The 15,976-nt window shown below is 28.5% G+C and overlaps 1 protein-coding gene across 3 annotated transcripts in view; it reads right to left on the bottom strand.

Moving 5' to 3' along the window:
* The window catches only part of Ten-a (tenascin accessory), a gene marked incomplete at its 5' end in the record, with an annotated part of 236,476 nt that overhangs the window by 5,764 nt on the left and 214,736 nt on the right, over positions 1 to 15,976 (bottom strand). For all 3 annotated transcript variants that reach the window (XM_014435458.3, XM_014435460.3, XM_014435459.3), the window contains 25 exon segments: positions 726 to 1,330; positions 1,876 to 2,053; positions 2,791 to 3,048; positions 3,364 to 3,495; positions 4,237 to 4,378; positions 4,796 to 4,963; positions 5,043 to 5,194; positions 5,279 to 5,450; positions 6,031 to 6,167; positions 6,586 to 6,704; positions 6,793 to 6,946; positions 7,028 to 7,160; positions 7,484 to 7,650; positions 8,398 to 8,657; positions 9,470 to 9,677; positions 9,986 to 10,144; positions 10,227 to 10,484; positions 11,096 to 11,249; positions 11,425 to 11,609; positions 11,905 to 12,084; positions 12,860 to 13,017; positions 13,268 to 13,364; positions 13,546 to 13,684; positions 14,594 to 14,843; positions 14,979 to 15,387. In XM_014435458.3, the coding sequence (XP_014290944.3) occupies positions 726 to 1,330; positions 1,876 to 2,053; positions 2,791 to 3,048; positions 3,364 to 3,495; positions 4,237 to 4,378; positions 4,796 to 4,963; positions 5,043 to 5,194; positions 5,279 to 5,450; positions 6,031 to 6,167; positions 6,586 to 6,704; positions 6,793 to 6,946; positions 7,028 to 7,160; positions 7,484 to 7,650; positions 8,398 to 8,657; positions 9,470 to 9,677; positions 9,986 to 10,144; positions 10,227 to 10,484; positions 11,096 to 11,249; positions 11,425 to 11,609; positions 11,905 to 12,084; positions 12,860 to 13,017; positions 13,268 to 13,364; positions 13,546 to 13,684; positions 14,594 to 14,843; positions 14,979 to 15,387 (4,974 nt within the window).

The following is a 15,976-nucleotide window of genomic DNA, read 5'->3' as shown; positions in this document are numbered from 1 at the left end:
CTTTATGTATAGATTTTTATTATTTGAATATTATATATTAACTTCCTATGAAAATGAAAATCTTGTAGTGCTATAACCCATGGAGGGTCAGAGGGTTCAGTATGTTGTAAGGAAGTAATGTTTCATGAACAACAGTTATACAAGGTGTTGATTTGTTCATGATCACGCTCAACCATCAGATTTTTCTCCAATTAAGGGTACCCACTTTATGAGGCTGGGTGAACACTGAAGGGGTTCCTGGACCCACAGGGTTGACTCGGCTACATGAACAGAATAAATAATCATCTGCCACAGATGGATTCGATCCCAGGTCTTTAGAATTACTAGATTACACTGCGCCTTTCCCTCTGAGCCACCCCACTCCCCATATTACCTTCCTATAGTATTATTTATTATCTTCTTAACTTCCTGTTCTACTATTTTCTGTCTTTTTTTTTTTTAATTTTTCATTATAATATGGCTGTAATTTCATTTTGTTTTTAGCCATGATAAAGGCATGAAATTTATGCTGAAACATCGGCACAAATAAAATAAAATAATTTTCATTTATTCGTGTTCATTACTACTTCACTTACCACAATCCCAACATCTCCTCATATTGAATCTATGGTCAGAAATAAAAACATCATTCATTATATTCAAAAAGCATTGATTCTTAATTTATTTATTAATAAAAATTAATAAATGGAATTCATTGTGATATGAAAAATCAATAAATTTCTCACCTTCCCTGACCCTGTTTCTCCTTCCTTTTCAATAAAGCTGGTGTTAAACTGGGAGCCAAATCGCTTCAATTGTGCTTGGTCCTCTTGTGCTCTCCAAGCATCCTCTTTAACAAAGAAGAAAGCATCCTGTAGACTACCATGTAACACCATTGTGAACGGCAGAAGGAATGTGTTGTTGAAAACTGATGTGAGAACATCCCTATAGATAGAGTTAGCGGTCGGGTCACTGTGAATGATAGCACGTCCCTCATGAGTCCTTGACACTAGAATACCCTTTCCAAAGGGAGGCTGTGCTTCAGCTCCTGGTTCAAGCCCGAGCCCAGCCTGCTTACTGATCCCAAAGGCAGCTCTCACTGGATTGAAGTCAGCATTGTTTGAACTGTCTTCAACGGTTATCGGGTTCAACCTTATTTGTGACTGTGGCAGAGATGACAGCTTGTTTTTCATGAATCTCTCTGATAGGTGGGAAAGAAAACCAGATGTTACTGTGAATGGAGAATCAAAAGTTGATCCTTGGAGTCCAGGCAGTTGAAGGTATCCCTGATCCAGCTGAGGTACTAAACTGTCAATATCATATCCCAACCGAGATAACCAACTTCTCTCATCTGCAAAAATGGAATACAATACATAATGAATGGAAAATAATTCAATATATTCTAAATTTGAACAAAGTCTAAATTTTTTTAAAAATTTCAATTGTACTTATTGCTCATTATTTATGTGATATATTAACAATATATCAAAGATAGCCAAACATAATCTTTATAAACTTAATTTCCATTTATTAGATCCATATTACTAGAATTGTATCACTTCTATTCTGTTTATGTAGTTAATCATTATTGCCAAGAAACTGATGAAATAAGATAACCTATATTTATTAGACAATTTTTTTTTTTTTTGTCATAAATAATAAAATTTTCATAAAATAAGTTTTATGATTATTTTTATTGAAAACAAGGATAAAAAATAATTGTTTTCCAATAATAATGAATAAATAATTGTAACTTGTGTAAAGGGTATTTCCTTTTATAAAGGAAAATTAATTATTAGTTATAACAGTAAAACAGACACTTAACTACAACTTAAACATTTAAAATACAATTTTCATAAATTACATGAATTAAAAACATTATTGATTTAGAAGTACCTCCGAGTTGGTGAGGAGTTTGGTGCACATTAATTGGGTCATTTCCATTAAACCTATACAAATGTAATTTTGTAGGATTTGAAAGCTTTTGAACCACTTCTTGCCACAATGGTGACATCCACTGACCTATCAGAGGGTCATAGACTTTACCACCAGGCATATGAACTAAGGAAGTAACCTGAAACAGTGATAAGAGATGTTATTAATTTATCAGAAACTATAGAACTTAATTAAAAAAATCAGAACACAATTCTGAAACATTCAAATAGAGATTTTCGATTCATGATTAGAGTTTTATCTGTAAGTACAATCATAAATAATCTAGAGATAAACTTAAAGTGACCTCATAAGACATGAGGGAGATAGATCTCCAGGCATATATCAGTTATCATGTTTAGTATGGAATAGTTGACAAGTTGACATATTTTGTCAAAAAAATACTGGCAATTTTTGAAAATTTGACTTTTAAGTTTGAATACTTTAATATTGCTAGATTCATAGTGTGATATGTTCATCAAAGTTTCAGCATTTTTGATTCTTTAAATCTTTTTGAATAAGCTCTTTGAACGATCTGTTAGTTAAGATTACAGACAAACAAATTGGTCAAAATAATGTATTTCTGATACTTATTGTACTAAAGAATTTACTATACAGTACAATGAGTCACGAATGACAGGAAGCTTATAGTGTTTATTTAAAATTGAGAACATAGGCTTAATTGTTTAAGTATTTTCTTTTCTAAGTTTCTGGGCCCATGTCATCCTTCTATTAGAAGTAAGTGTTTTTTTTTTGCTAATTTTTTTCCTTATTATTCTAAGGTATGTAATTTGGGGGAAAGATTATGAATTATGAGGACTTTTCCAAAATGAATAAAATTAAAAGTTAAGGGAAACTAAAGGTAAATGTTATAACTACCTGATCTAACAGGCCTCCGCAAAAGTCAACAGGTAAGTATAAATAAGGATTTGAATCATAAACTATATGTCCATAAGGTGACCTCATTATTTCTCTAATTCCTTCACCATATTGGTTGAATATCATCACTGGGGTTCCACATTGGTCAGTAGCAACATAGTATTTGTGTCTGAAGACTTGAGCGAAAATGAGGTGTCCCCGATCATCATAGGTCAAAGACATAAGTTTTCCATCCCTAGGGCTGTAGATATGTGTAACCTAAAATAATAAGCACAAATGAAATAATTAGTTTCCTCTAATAAATTTTTTAGTAAAGTGAGAGAATGTTATCAGTCATTTCAAGTTTTATTTATTGTTTAAATAAGCTATTATTTAATATTTTTTTTCAATAATTACTTCTATCAAAATATAATTAAATACACCCTTCTCAGAAAAATATGAACACTAGGACCATTGAAAATAAAATATGTAATATGTTATTAATCAGTAATTACAAAAGCTATTTCAAGAGTTGAAAAAAAATATCAGGTTGTGCTTGAATCAAATTTTTCAAAGTATTTAGATTTTAATTACCTCATCTGGTCTTTTATGATTGGTGTAGAAAAACTGAGTTACATTTCCATAATTATCTTTTCTTGTGGACAACCTGTCAAGATGGTCATAGTAATATTTTACATCGAATCGGCCCCTTTTAGTAGCTCGTACCTAAGGAAGAAAAAGTATATAATTATACATTGTATACAGAGAGTTAATTAATTATACCATGCAAATGATGCGGTTAAAAATAATTTTATTCACTCTTATTAAAATCAATAATCATATCATCAGAAAAAGTCTGACACCAAGTAGCTGTCAAATCCCAACTGATCAGATGAGACAAAAAAAATAATTTTTATTATATTGAGGTATGCTTTTTTTAAAAAAATAGAATGTAAAAGCTAGTGACATACTATTGAGTAGAAAAAATTAACAATTAATCGTTATGAATAAAAAATATTAACATTTTTTCTTCCGGATTTTCATACATTTACATATACTATATTTATTTATTTATATATATTTCATGTATTTATATATTATAAGTTTGTTAGTTCCTGTAATTATAATTTAATAGAAAATTTGATTTTAAAAAATAATTCTATAGACTTGTTTAGAGGCTACTACTGCTTTCTGACTTTATCGATATTGCAAATCTTAATCCTGAAAATGAATCATCTGACTCTAATATGATTTTTAGGAAACATAAGATTTAAACTATCATATTGATGCATCACCTTTTGGTATAATCAGTGTAATTATTCTCTTGAAAATGTAAAAATGATCAGAATATAAAATAGTTATTTATAAGAACTAAAGGCTTTTATTTTGAGATAGCTATGGTCCAACTTTCTGTGGTGACCAACTATACTAGGGAGCAAGGAGTTGAGGAATTAAAAATTTACTCACCAATAAACCTTTAGCGTTGTAATGAAACTTCTCTTCACGTGCATTTTGAACAACTAAGCCTCTATTATCATATCTATATTGCCCATCACCAAATTTTACAATACGGTCCATTGCATTGTATTCCATAGGAATAGTATTTCCCCTGAAAGAAAATTTTATAACAATAAGTACATTAATTAAAATAAATAATCACTTAAATAGTTTATTTTCATTGAATTAGGAAATAAAAGGATCTGTAATGGTTTAGAAGTAAACAACTGTCTCTTGAGCTAGATTCCTAATTTTTATATAAGAATAATTAATAATAATTATTAATCATCGTTCAAATATGGTAAATGAACAGAAATCATATAAATGAAGATTTAAATAAATAATAAAATATTGCATTACGTTAAATTATTTTAATCAAATAATTAAGGCATTGATGAAACATTTTCTCCCTTGACTGCAAAACTTATCAACATTATAAATTGACATTTTCAGTACATTAGCAAAATGTTTTTCATTTAATGAACTTTAGTATACATAGGAAATTTATAACTTAAAAATTAATAATTACCTGTAAGTGAGAGATAACATATTTCCGTTAGCATCATATTTGAAGCCCCATGGCTCTTGTGCCTCAACAGCTATCAGCTGACCGTCAGAATCCCAAGTCAAATTTTTAACATTAATGTAAGTATTCACTCCAACATTACGGGTATAAGTTCGAGTTTGGCTTATACGACTGTAATATAAATAATATTATGTTTAAAATCTAATCAGTAAAATTACCTCTAAGAAATATTGAAAATTTATTTTCTTACTTTCTAGAATCATAAGTGTATTCCATTCGGAAAACTTCCATCCTATGGATAGTGACAGTTACTTGTATAACTTGAAATTGTTTATTTGAAATCCTACTAAATACTGCTGTGGAATCAGATAATGAGGTCTCATTTGTTGATGGCCAGGTAACCTAAAATTACATCAAATTATAGTTTGCTTTTAATTTATTTAATTGCTTTGATAAGCCTGTTAGATATTAAGTTTGAATTCTTACCATAAACTGTCCCATCTGGCTTTTTGCTCCTGTTTTTGGATTATACTGAATTGAATATTCCGGCAAAGTTTGACCACCAATCCTGCCTTGTAAAGAAATCAGTCTGAAGTTGTCATCATATTGGTACATAAATTTAGAGTTACTTAATCCAGTTTTGGGTCCATAGTCAAGCCTGTAATGAATCTTCATTTTAGTTGCAATACTAAAAATCTATCACAGAAAATTATAAATAAAATAAAAGCCAGTTATGTTAAAAAAAAAATTAGTGACAAGGAGATGTTAAAATTAATAAGCATAAGCATTGAAATCAGGGATCTAGCAGTATCTTATTAAAAAAAAAATATTTAATTTAAAAAGAAATGTAAGTGTACATTATATTTTATTGGGACCATAATCTCTGACTACAACTTAACAATAGTTTGATAAAATCATTACTGTAATTACATATGCAGTTAAAAATTTATATTTTTCAATTAAAAAGAAAACCATTCAAAATATACATCACTTTGTTATTTTATGCTTTCTCTCTGTTATAATACTTAATATGTTCATGTTCAACAATTTTGCTACTTTAACCTTACTAGTTTATATATTTTATGTTCAATCATGATAATTAATGGTCATCTTCGTTATAACCAAATTCTTTTATGAGAGTAACAGTACTATATGATAAGAATATAAGAAATATGTGATTAAAACCACATATACATACAACGCTCGAAAAACAAATGTATTAATTAATAATATTTCACCTTTCTTCTGTAAGTAAACCTCCGGAGTATTGGTAGTCCCACCGATATTCAAAATCCTTTTCAAAGTGCAATACTTGACTAGGGAGTCCAGAATCTGGCCAATGTTTAAGTTGAGTTATTCCATCTCCATGAACAACCTGGAAGTTAAGCATATTATCACAACTAGAAATTAAGAAAGGATTAGGTACTAAAAAACCTTTTATTTATATTTTCGCAGTGTAATATGAATAGGGGGGATTCCTCAACTTGAGATTACAACAGCATACATTTGAATGCTGTATTGATTTCAGAGCCGCTGTCCGTTAGGCCTGGGCCTGGTACAAAGTAATACATTGTGCCTCCTACTACTCAATATTTTAGTGTTTTATTTATGTCAATAATATTAATATATATTTTAAACCCTTGTAATTCAATATCTAATGACCATACAGATGAGAAATTAATGTTTTTTGAATCATCAATAAAAAAGTTATACGATCTACATTCTAGATACCAATTTATGTTAGATAACTCACTTATACCAAATATAACTTTTAAAAGGACTATTATTATTACCTCAGCTAATTGGCCTGAAGGGTGATATCTATACAAAACACGTGCACCATCTCCAGGGTAGACTATCTGAAGCAATTTCCCTGCATGTGTATAATGGAGCAAGTAGGACTTAGTTGAACCTAAAAGTTTAAGAACAATGAAGGGTGTTAATGATTAAAATAACAAAATAAAAAATCCAGTGAGAGGTATGCTAGTTTAAGTCATTACCAGGTGGAGTATATGTAAATCTGACAAATCCAATCGAGGGCTGGCAGGAGACAGAATGTTTTGCTCCTGATGCTAAAACAATATGTCTTAATCCAGCATGCTCGTCATAAACTAATGATACTTTCCTGCCACTACCTAGAGTTATCTGGGTGACCTAGGTAAAAAAAGTTATCAATGTAAGATCTTAATCCACTAAATTAAAATACTATTATCATCAAACTACCAATTAACTTACTAAGTTTAGGTCATTATACGTATATCTGATAACACCATCTTGTTTGGTCTTGACCTCAGACAGCAAGCCATGCCTGTCATAAGAAAATGTTTCTGCTTGCATTCCCCATTTCCATCCTTCGATTCTATTAAATCTATAATAATATAAATTGATATATATATAGAGATTCTTAAAAAAGATTATTATTGTTATTTCATTTGAAAATATATTATTAAATTAATTTACTATAACTATTATTAACTTATGAATATTTGGCACACATCATATTTAAATTATAATTAATAAACAAAAAGACTTTTTATATTTACATGATTTCTAGGAATGTCATCTATAAATAATAATTAAACTATGAACATTTTAAAACTAAAATATTTGTGTATTTTCAAAAAATAGATATATAGAGAATTATTTGTAACATTAGTGCAAAAATAAAAATAAAAGTGTTCATCTCTTTACCTATCATATGTAATGTTCAAAGTTCTAGTATTAGCGGGTCTCCAAGAGGTGGGTAGGCCATGGTTATTGTAAGTGATACTGAGAATAGGTAATTGGTCTTTATCATAAACTGTTCTCCTGCTTTTTCCTTGATCATACTCAATGCCTAGCACTTTGGAACTGTTAACCTATAAATGCCAAAAATACCATAATTACATAAATTTTTTATTTAAAGGGGAAAAAATAAAAATGTATAAATTGCTATTAAAACTGAAGAAGTTTAGAAACTTTGTAAGAGTTTTTAATCAGTTCACATACATTAAAAGTTAAAATAATTAATTTTTAGTTATGAAAAAACTTCTCTCTCTCTTAAAAAAAAAACAGTTCGGTTGCAGAATTCAAAAATTAATTTTATTTTAAGATTTAATTTAATAATAAAATATAAAAAATGACAATGAGTACCAATTTTGGTAATTGCTTGTTGGCATACCATTAATAAAACAAATTAAAATGCTGATGAAAAAGTAAAAAAAAGTTCTACCACCGAAACTATTTACTTTCTATACCATAGCTAGACCATAAGAATATGGGAGACTAAGGAACAACACATGCAGTACTTAGTTGGATCTGACACTATCCTTCCTAAAACCTTCATGAACTAGGCTTTAGTTAATCAAAAATAAATTTATGAATTCTCATTAATTTATTAATTCTCATTATTGTTCAATTTTTTCCAACAAATTTTCACATTTAATGAAAAATTAAAACAAAGATGTTATTTGTAGAGATGGGAGAATTTCTTTTCCTCACACAGACTGTTGAGATTTCTCTGTTCCCATAGTCTTGTGGAGAAGCTATGGTAACCAAATATTGCAGGTTAAAATACAATTAATTTTCAAGCAGTTCAATATTAAAAATAAAAAAAGCTTAAGTACCCAAAGATGACTATGAACAGTGTGTTGGTTGTTGGCAGCATCTCCGACCAGAGTATAAGTAGCAGCCATGCTGTTGGTAATACCATGCCTTGTGGTAGACTGCCGACTCCACATTGGCCACATCTCAGCCTGCACTGGCATTGCCAGTTCCAGTAGAGGGTGTCGAGCCCCAGGTCTCAACTCCACCCGACCCTGAGAGCTGGTGCTCATTACAACAGTTCTATTGTGTAGCAGCCCAGCCTCAGCCATCACCGATAGACCTACAATAGTAAAAAACAATTTATGTAATAATAATTATACTACTAGTTTATATTAATCAATATAGGTAATAGAATTTAACTGTACAAATAACTTCAACAAAAAATTCAGTTTTTTTAAAAGTTCTAAAAGTAATTAATATATTTAACTATTCAGGACCAAAACCATGTGTTAATTCATATTAATAAATACAGTATTACTACAATGTTCAAAAAAGAGGAAAATATTGTACATTTGGTAACTGAGACTCATCATATACTTGATTTGCTTATGTCACAGAAGACAACTATAATTCATCATTCAAAATAGAACAAAATTATAAAATATCCACTTTTTAGACAAATTAAATTTCAATAACTAAAAGTGATACAGTTTATTTCAAAACTTCAATTTTTTTTTCCGTTTATTATGTGTTAAAAACAACATTTTCAATAAATATTTGAATCATCTGAATGTAATCTCCATATATTAATTTTTAAAGAATAATTTTCAAAAGATTAAAATTTGATAGAATACTTTTCAATTGATTTAATATAATTTAATTATAACTGATAAATTAGTCACTAAAATATTATTATTAACATCAAATTTTGTCATTAAAATCCCAAATCCAAAATTTTACTCCTGGTTTAAATGTACGAAATTAAAGCTATGAGAAGATAGTTGACCATGGATAATATTAAACGTTGACACTATTAAATAAGTTTTTCAACTAATTTGTGTTATTTTCTGATTGCACCCCAACCATCTTCTTTTCATATATGAAATTAAAGTTTAATTTAATAATTTAAATTGAAATAAAAAAATATGTTACCATCTCTGATAGCAATCCGATCATCATTCATACTGATTCCTACACGATGCAGCTCTGTTGTCATTGGATGAACAGGAAGAGTGATATAAACTTCAAGTTCATCTTTTTGACCTAGTTGTGAAGTCAATGACATTGTTTCACCGGTGGGAAGAACTGCATCAACTAATCGACCGAGTGAGTCGTAATTGTATAAATAGGTTGATCCGCCCTGGAGAAGAAACATTGTTTAATTAAAAGGTAAACAAAAGTTCTATGTTCAAACAAAAAAATATATACATGTAAGTTAAATTATTACAGACTTTGGCAAATATTAAGGAGAAAAAAAAGGTTATTACTCATTACAAAATTATGTTTTATTCAGAATAAGAAGATTAAAAAAATATTTAAATAGACATTAAACAGAACATATTTTGGATGATTATCATGAAAATCAATGAAAATAATAATTATTCATGATTGAATTTTTAATTTATGTATACCCAAGTCTGAAGAAATACAATATTTGAAAATACTTACAGATACTGAGGAGTCTGATCTACTTGTGAGCAGCCCAGATGTAGGATCGTAGTCAAGAACAATTTCAGAACGACCTTTCTCAACAAACTTGGTCAAAAATCCAATACCAGATATATTTAGCTCCGACTTATGATCCTGAGTATTTTCTATTGCACTCACCTGAAAAAGAAGTTCAATATTTAATTTTTTGAATTCAATTTTTTTTTAAATGATAATGATTTAAAAGTAGATAAAAACGTACTACGTTGCTGTAGTCTCTCAAGAAAAGAATTTTATTTCCAGAGCTGTCAGTAACTGTTGATAACTTTCCAAAACTTGTATTTTTGCTGTAGAGGAATGTGTATTTGGGTTTACCAGTGGTGATATCTCTTGTTGAAATGTGTTGACCATAACGATTAAAAACGTAAATTTCCTCTGTAGCTGGATAAGGTATTCTGAATTCCCCATTTTCGTCATGAGTTGGAAGATAATGCTCGAGGGCTAAGATATGCAAATTACCCTAAAAATAAAAATATCAAATGAGAATGAAAATAGCATTTAAAAAAAAAATCAGAAATGTTTAAAACCTTAAAATAACAAAAAATTAAGAAATAATTTAAATAAATAAGATAAACCCTAATCCCTAAAATAAGCTTAAATGGAGCAAGCACTTTGGAATCTCCAAGAGTCCTACTTTTCCTACAATTGTGGGGACTAGCATGGATATAAGTTAGCCAGACTGAGTGATAATATGGTACAAAAGTATGGCAGAATTTAAAATGTTTTATTTTACACAGAAATATGTGATATCAACTTCAAACACCTAAATTGCAATTTTAATTTAGAAATAAATAATTATGTCGGCTACCCTAGTTCAATTGGACTATACTCAATTTTAGTTATTTAAACTGTATCAATGCCTTTTTATTAAAATTGCTAGTTTGATAATATTTTAAGGCTTGAATAGATAAACAAGATTCCAAGCTTAATCCTTCAATCAGGTGAATTAAATTCATATTTATTTGGAAGAGAGGACCACATCTTCAAAACCATCCAGATGCTTATTATTTCTTATTTAGTTCTATTACTATGAAGTTTATAACTGCATAGAAATTCATTTCAAAACATTACCTGGTCAGCAACATTAACTATCCCATCTGGGCTCACTGCAACAGCTGATATTGAAGTAAATCTAGCAGTTGTTGACAAGAGAGTTTCCTTTGAATTACTAGTTTCACTGAAGCATGAGCACGGTGAAGTACTGTTGCTGGCACAATCACATAACCTAAAGGAAAATAAAGTGAAATTAGTTTTACAGTAATTTCATAATAATAATAAGAAGAATGTTAATTAATTAATTAATAATAAGCATATTAATTAATAATATTTATAAATAATAATATAAATTAATAAATAAATAATAATAAGAATAGTTTTTCATTAATTGTATTAATGCATACGTTTTGTCATTGTTTTGTTGAACTTTTCCAGCAAAGTAAGCCATTTTTCCTGATGCATCCACAACTCTAATAGCATTTACTTTCTGAGAGTCTGTGTCTGCGATGTACAGCAACCCATCAGGACTAAATGCAAGAGCGAGTACTGGGCCAAGCGCAGTTGAAGTAGCTACTGTTCCTTCTTCGGTCTGCAAATTAAGTACAAAAGTTTGTCAATGACACAATATACACTTATTTAAATGAATGCCTTAGGGATAAGAATGTAATATAATAAACCACAATTTTAGCACAATTAGAATTTTGTGCTAAATGCTCCTTTGTTTCTCTATCAAGCCATTTATTCATTTTGCAAAACTGTTCTATGGGACAATTTTCATCACATGGCTTGTTTATTATTACCCCAAGCCATTCAAATAATAAAATATAATTTAAATATTTTGAAAATAACTCAATTTCTAAGGTGTTTTATTTTTAAATATTAACCTGAACCTGCTTCTCTTCTTCATGTTTTTCTTCAGCATTAGAATGACAGTGAAGTGGAGTTCCAGCAACAAGGCGCACTTTTAAATCAGATGTAAGTTTTAAGACAAGTCGGTCATCGATAAAATGGAGAGATCCATCTAGTGCACTTAAAGCGAGACCAGTAGGCCATTGTAGCTGGGCCTATGGGAGAAAAAAGTCAAGAAAATAATGTTAGAAAATCTAATAAAATTATTATTTATAGGAGAAATCAATGCTTAAAAATATTTTATTCATTTTTAAATCAATATTGCATTAATTTTTTTTTTTACTTACAGTATCTTTACATGGTGGATCTATATTTCTATTTGTTTCAAAATTTACAAAATCACAAGTAATGTATTTTTATCATAAAGATACTCTTACTTTAAAAAAAATTGTGTATAATCAAATGATAGATGCATATCATAATCATAGTTATATAAATAAGCTATCTAAAAACCATCTGAGAAATTAGTAAAAAATGATATATGTTAAAAATAAATCATTAAAAATGATATATATGAGTATATGATATAAATATTTAAATAGTTATATGATTAAGTATATCATTTCTTTAGTACTATTATATTACAGTAATAATTCTGCAATATTATACAGAATATCAATTCTTGACATACCACACATCAAAAACAGTTAATCAATAATTATCATGTTTATTTCATTGTGATACCTAACAAAAGTAATTCATAAAAGAGCAAAATTAATCATAATGAATCTGAAAAAGAAAATTAATTGAAAAAGAAAATTAAAGAAAAACAGGGAGAAAAGATATGAATAATGAGAATAATCAGACTTGGAGAAGTGAGCAAGTAAATAAATTTTACTGATCAAAGTCTGGAAATTAATTAGGAAAAAGAATTTAACTTTCCAAAATGTATTTAACCATGAACAAATAACTTGATAAAAATCTAATTACCTGAGAGGCTGGTATTGCGCCTTTGCATGGTATAGGCTGCCATATGTTGTGATGTTTGTGATGTCCAATCAGGGTGTGAATAATGCCGTTAGGGTCTACGGATCTGATGTTAGTTCCATCGGCTATATACATTGTTTTATCAGCAGCTATTGCTAATCCTGTCATAGAAAAATAAGTAAAATATAATACAGTTTTCACAATGTTGATTCATTAATATATAATTTAAACATATTTTGCTAATAAAATATATCATAACTTAAAAAGCCTTCACAATTCAGTTCTAGTTATCAAATTTCAAATGTAAAGACTAAAAGTTTGTTCTAGTAAGTAAATTATTGATATTTTTATTTTTAATTCATAATATGTTTAATGAATAATATTTCTTTTAAAAAAATAATAAAAAATAACCTTTAGGATGTGCCAATTTAGCTTGAAGCGCTGGACCTTCATCGCCGCAACTAGTTTCATCCCCAGGGATACAGCGGTCTCCAGAACCAACTGCAACCTAATTGAAATAAATTATTAAATCTTTTGATGAACAAGAAATTATCAATGTAAACAAGGAAGCAAAAATACAAGTAATATAATATTGTAAAAAATAACATACAACATAAAGAGTTCATATAATTTTAATCATTATTTTATTTTTAATAAAATTTAATTAGTAATTCTAAGTAATACTTTACCTCCCAATTAATTGATGGTTCTGGTACAGAATCCAATGATATTACTCGTAAGATTTGGTGTCTTTCAGGATCTGACACATATAATCTTCCATCAGCTGGAGATAAAACTAAATAATACTGATATGACACCTGGGTAGCACTGAAATGGACATTGAAAGTTTTTGTTAAATACTTTATAATATTAATTAAAGTTATTAATACAAGTATTATTATTAATTAAAAATGAAATAAATAAATACATAATATTACAGCATAGTTTAAAAAAAAAACTAACAATATGAAATTAAACTCAAAATAAATTATGTACAGAACAATAGTTTTATTTATGTATATTTATAGCATAATTCAGAAAAAAAATAATAATTTTAAAACCATTTATTTCATCTTTTATAAATTATATCAGATTTGTTATATATTTTTTTGTAATTATATTACATTAATATGACCATCCCAAGTAAGACTATCATCATAAACTGGATACAGTAGAATATAAATCGACCTTGTGAATCATTATTTAAGTTAAATGAATATAAAAACTATTTTACAATTAATATTTTTGTTTACAAAACTGATAAGCATAAATGTAATTTGATTTAGAAAATTAAATTAATAAAGGGTGGCTTAAATGAAAAAACTCACTAAAAATAAAAAGTATTTCACTGCGATAGGAGTTATATTAAGCAATTAATTCACATAAATTTAAATTGTAATAATAATTATATATATTTTTTCCTTTTAGGAGCTTAAAAGTTATCATAATATGAAATAAAAAAAGTAATTCAGAATTAATATTTACTGTTGAACAATCATATTCAGTTAATGGGTTAAAATTCATAGTGAAGCAACAAGCAATTTATGCCTAAATGTTTTTGACTGTCAAATTCATGTTTCCATGCCATGTAATACATGCAAAACCAGTCACATACCTAAAACTAGCAGTTTGTACAGATCATGTTAAATTAAAAAAAATAATAATATATATTAAAAATAATATATATTAAATTATGTTTAATATAGATAAATTATTAATTAAATTTGGAAAAAGTACCTGAGTTGCAAGACAGTATAAACATTGCCATCTGGGGTGAGACGTCTAATGAGATTGAAGTCACCAACATATAATGAACCATCAGGACCAGAAGTCAGTGCAACAGGAGTTAAAAGCCTAGCATCTCTTGCAGTACCATCACAATCCTTGCACTGCAGTGGCCTCTGTAATCCGGTACCCATCACAACTTTTACACTACGGGCCAATTGCTTCAGATGAACTGTGGATCCATCCCCCTTTTGTAAAATACCTATAGGCATAAAGTAATAACAATTTCAAAATTTTTATTTATAATTAGATATTTTCTATTCATAGAAAAGATAATTAATGGAATCAATCTATCATGGATAAAAGATATTAAAAGTAAAACTACATGTTTAAGTACCTTCATGAAAGTTGTAATGGTGATGTATATTGAGACTCCATCCGCCAACATCAGAGATATCTACATCAAATCCTTGAAGTGTGGCTGTCTGTGTTTCCCAAACAATACTAGGGCAAGTTGAGTGCTCGTAACCTATTGATATTTTAGCTTGAGCGACCCCATAGACTTTCTGTTTATAAACGTTTCTCTTATTCCAAGCAAATACATGAGTTAGATTAGGGTCTGCTTCATATGTTTTTGTGTGGACTGAACCTTCAATCTCCACCCTAACATGAACCTTCACAAGAGACTTGGGAATCTTTGAGCGTGTGAGCCTCATGACAACTTTACTTAGGTAACCAGGTGCGAGGCTTGTTCTATACATTAAATGCAGACCGGAACCAGGAATACGAATACTTTCTTGAAGCATCTGAAATTAATATAATAAAATAAATCAATTACATACATTTATTATTAAAATGTTATGAGAGATGATAAAAAAAAGATTTTTTAAAATAAAGGTTACATATACTGTGACATGACAAAAAATGAGATAACATAGGTAACATGATATATTTATCCATAACTTAGTTATTTATAGTCTAATGTCACACTTGCAAATGGCAAATAATATGTCAAACAGAGAACTGTTCATCCAGAGAATGCATTCAATTTTCTGACTATTTTTATGAATAAAATTTATGAGTATATTTACATAGTTAAAAAAAAAGTAATTACAATTGTTGTAAATGATAATTTTTTTTTCCAAAATTATAAAGAATTAAAGGACCAATTAAACAAAATAATGAGTTATCATAATTAGGCCAAAATAAAGATTCATTCTCCCCATTAAAAAAAACAATTCATCCAACGGATTTATTTTAAACACTCATACCTTTAATATTTTTTTGTAATAATAATAATATGTATTTAATTGAGGACCTGTATCTGTTACTTATTTCATCAATAGACATACTGAATTTTATAAGTTAGTAAAAAAAAAAAAATATATATATATT

The sequence above is a fragment of the Halyomorpha halys genome, unplaced genomic scaffold (genome assembly GCF_000696795.3).
Source record: "Halyomorpha halys isolate HHAL.00 unplaced genomic scaffold, Hhal_1.1 Scaffold1587.1, whole genome shotgun sequence".
In the NCBI taxonomy this organism is placed as follows: domain Eukaryota; kingdom Metazoa; phylum Arthropoda; class Insecta; order Hemiptera; family Pentatomidae; genus Halyomorpha; species Halyomorpha halys.
The sequence above is the reverse complement of the archived record's forward strand: the minus strand, read 5'-3'. Positions and strand labels throughout refer to the sequence as shown.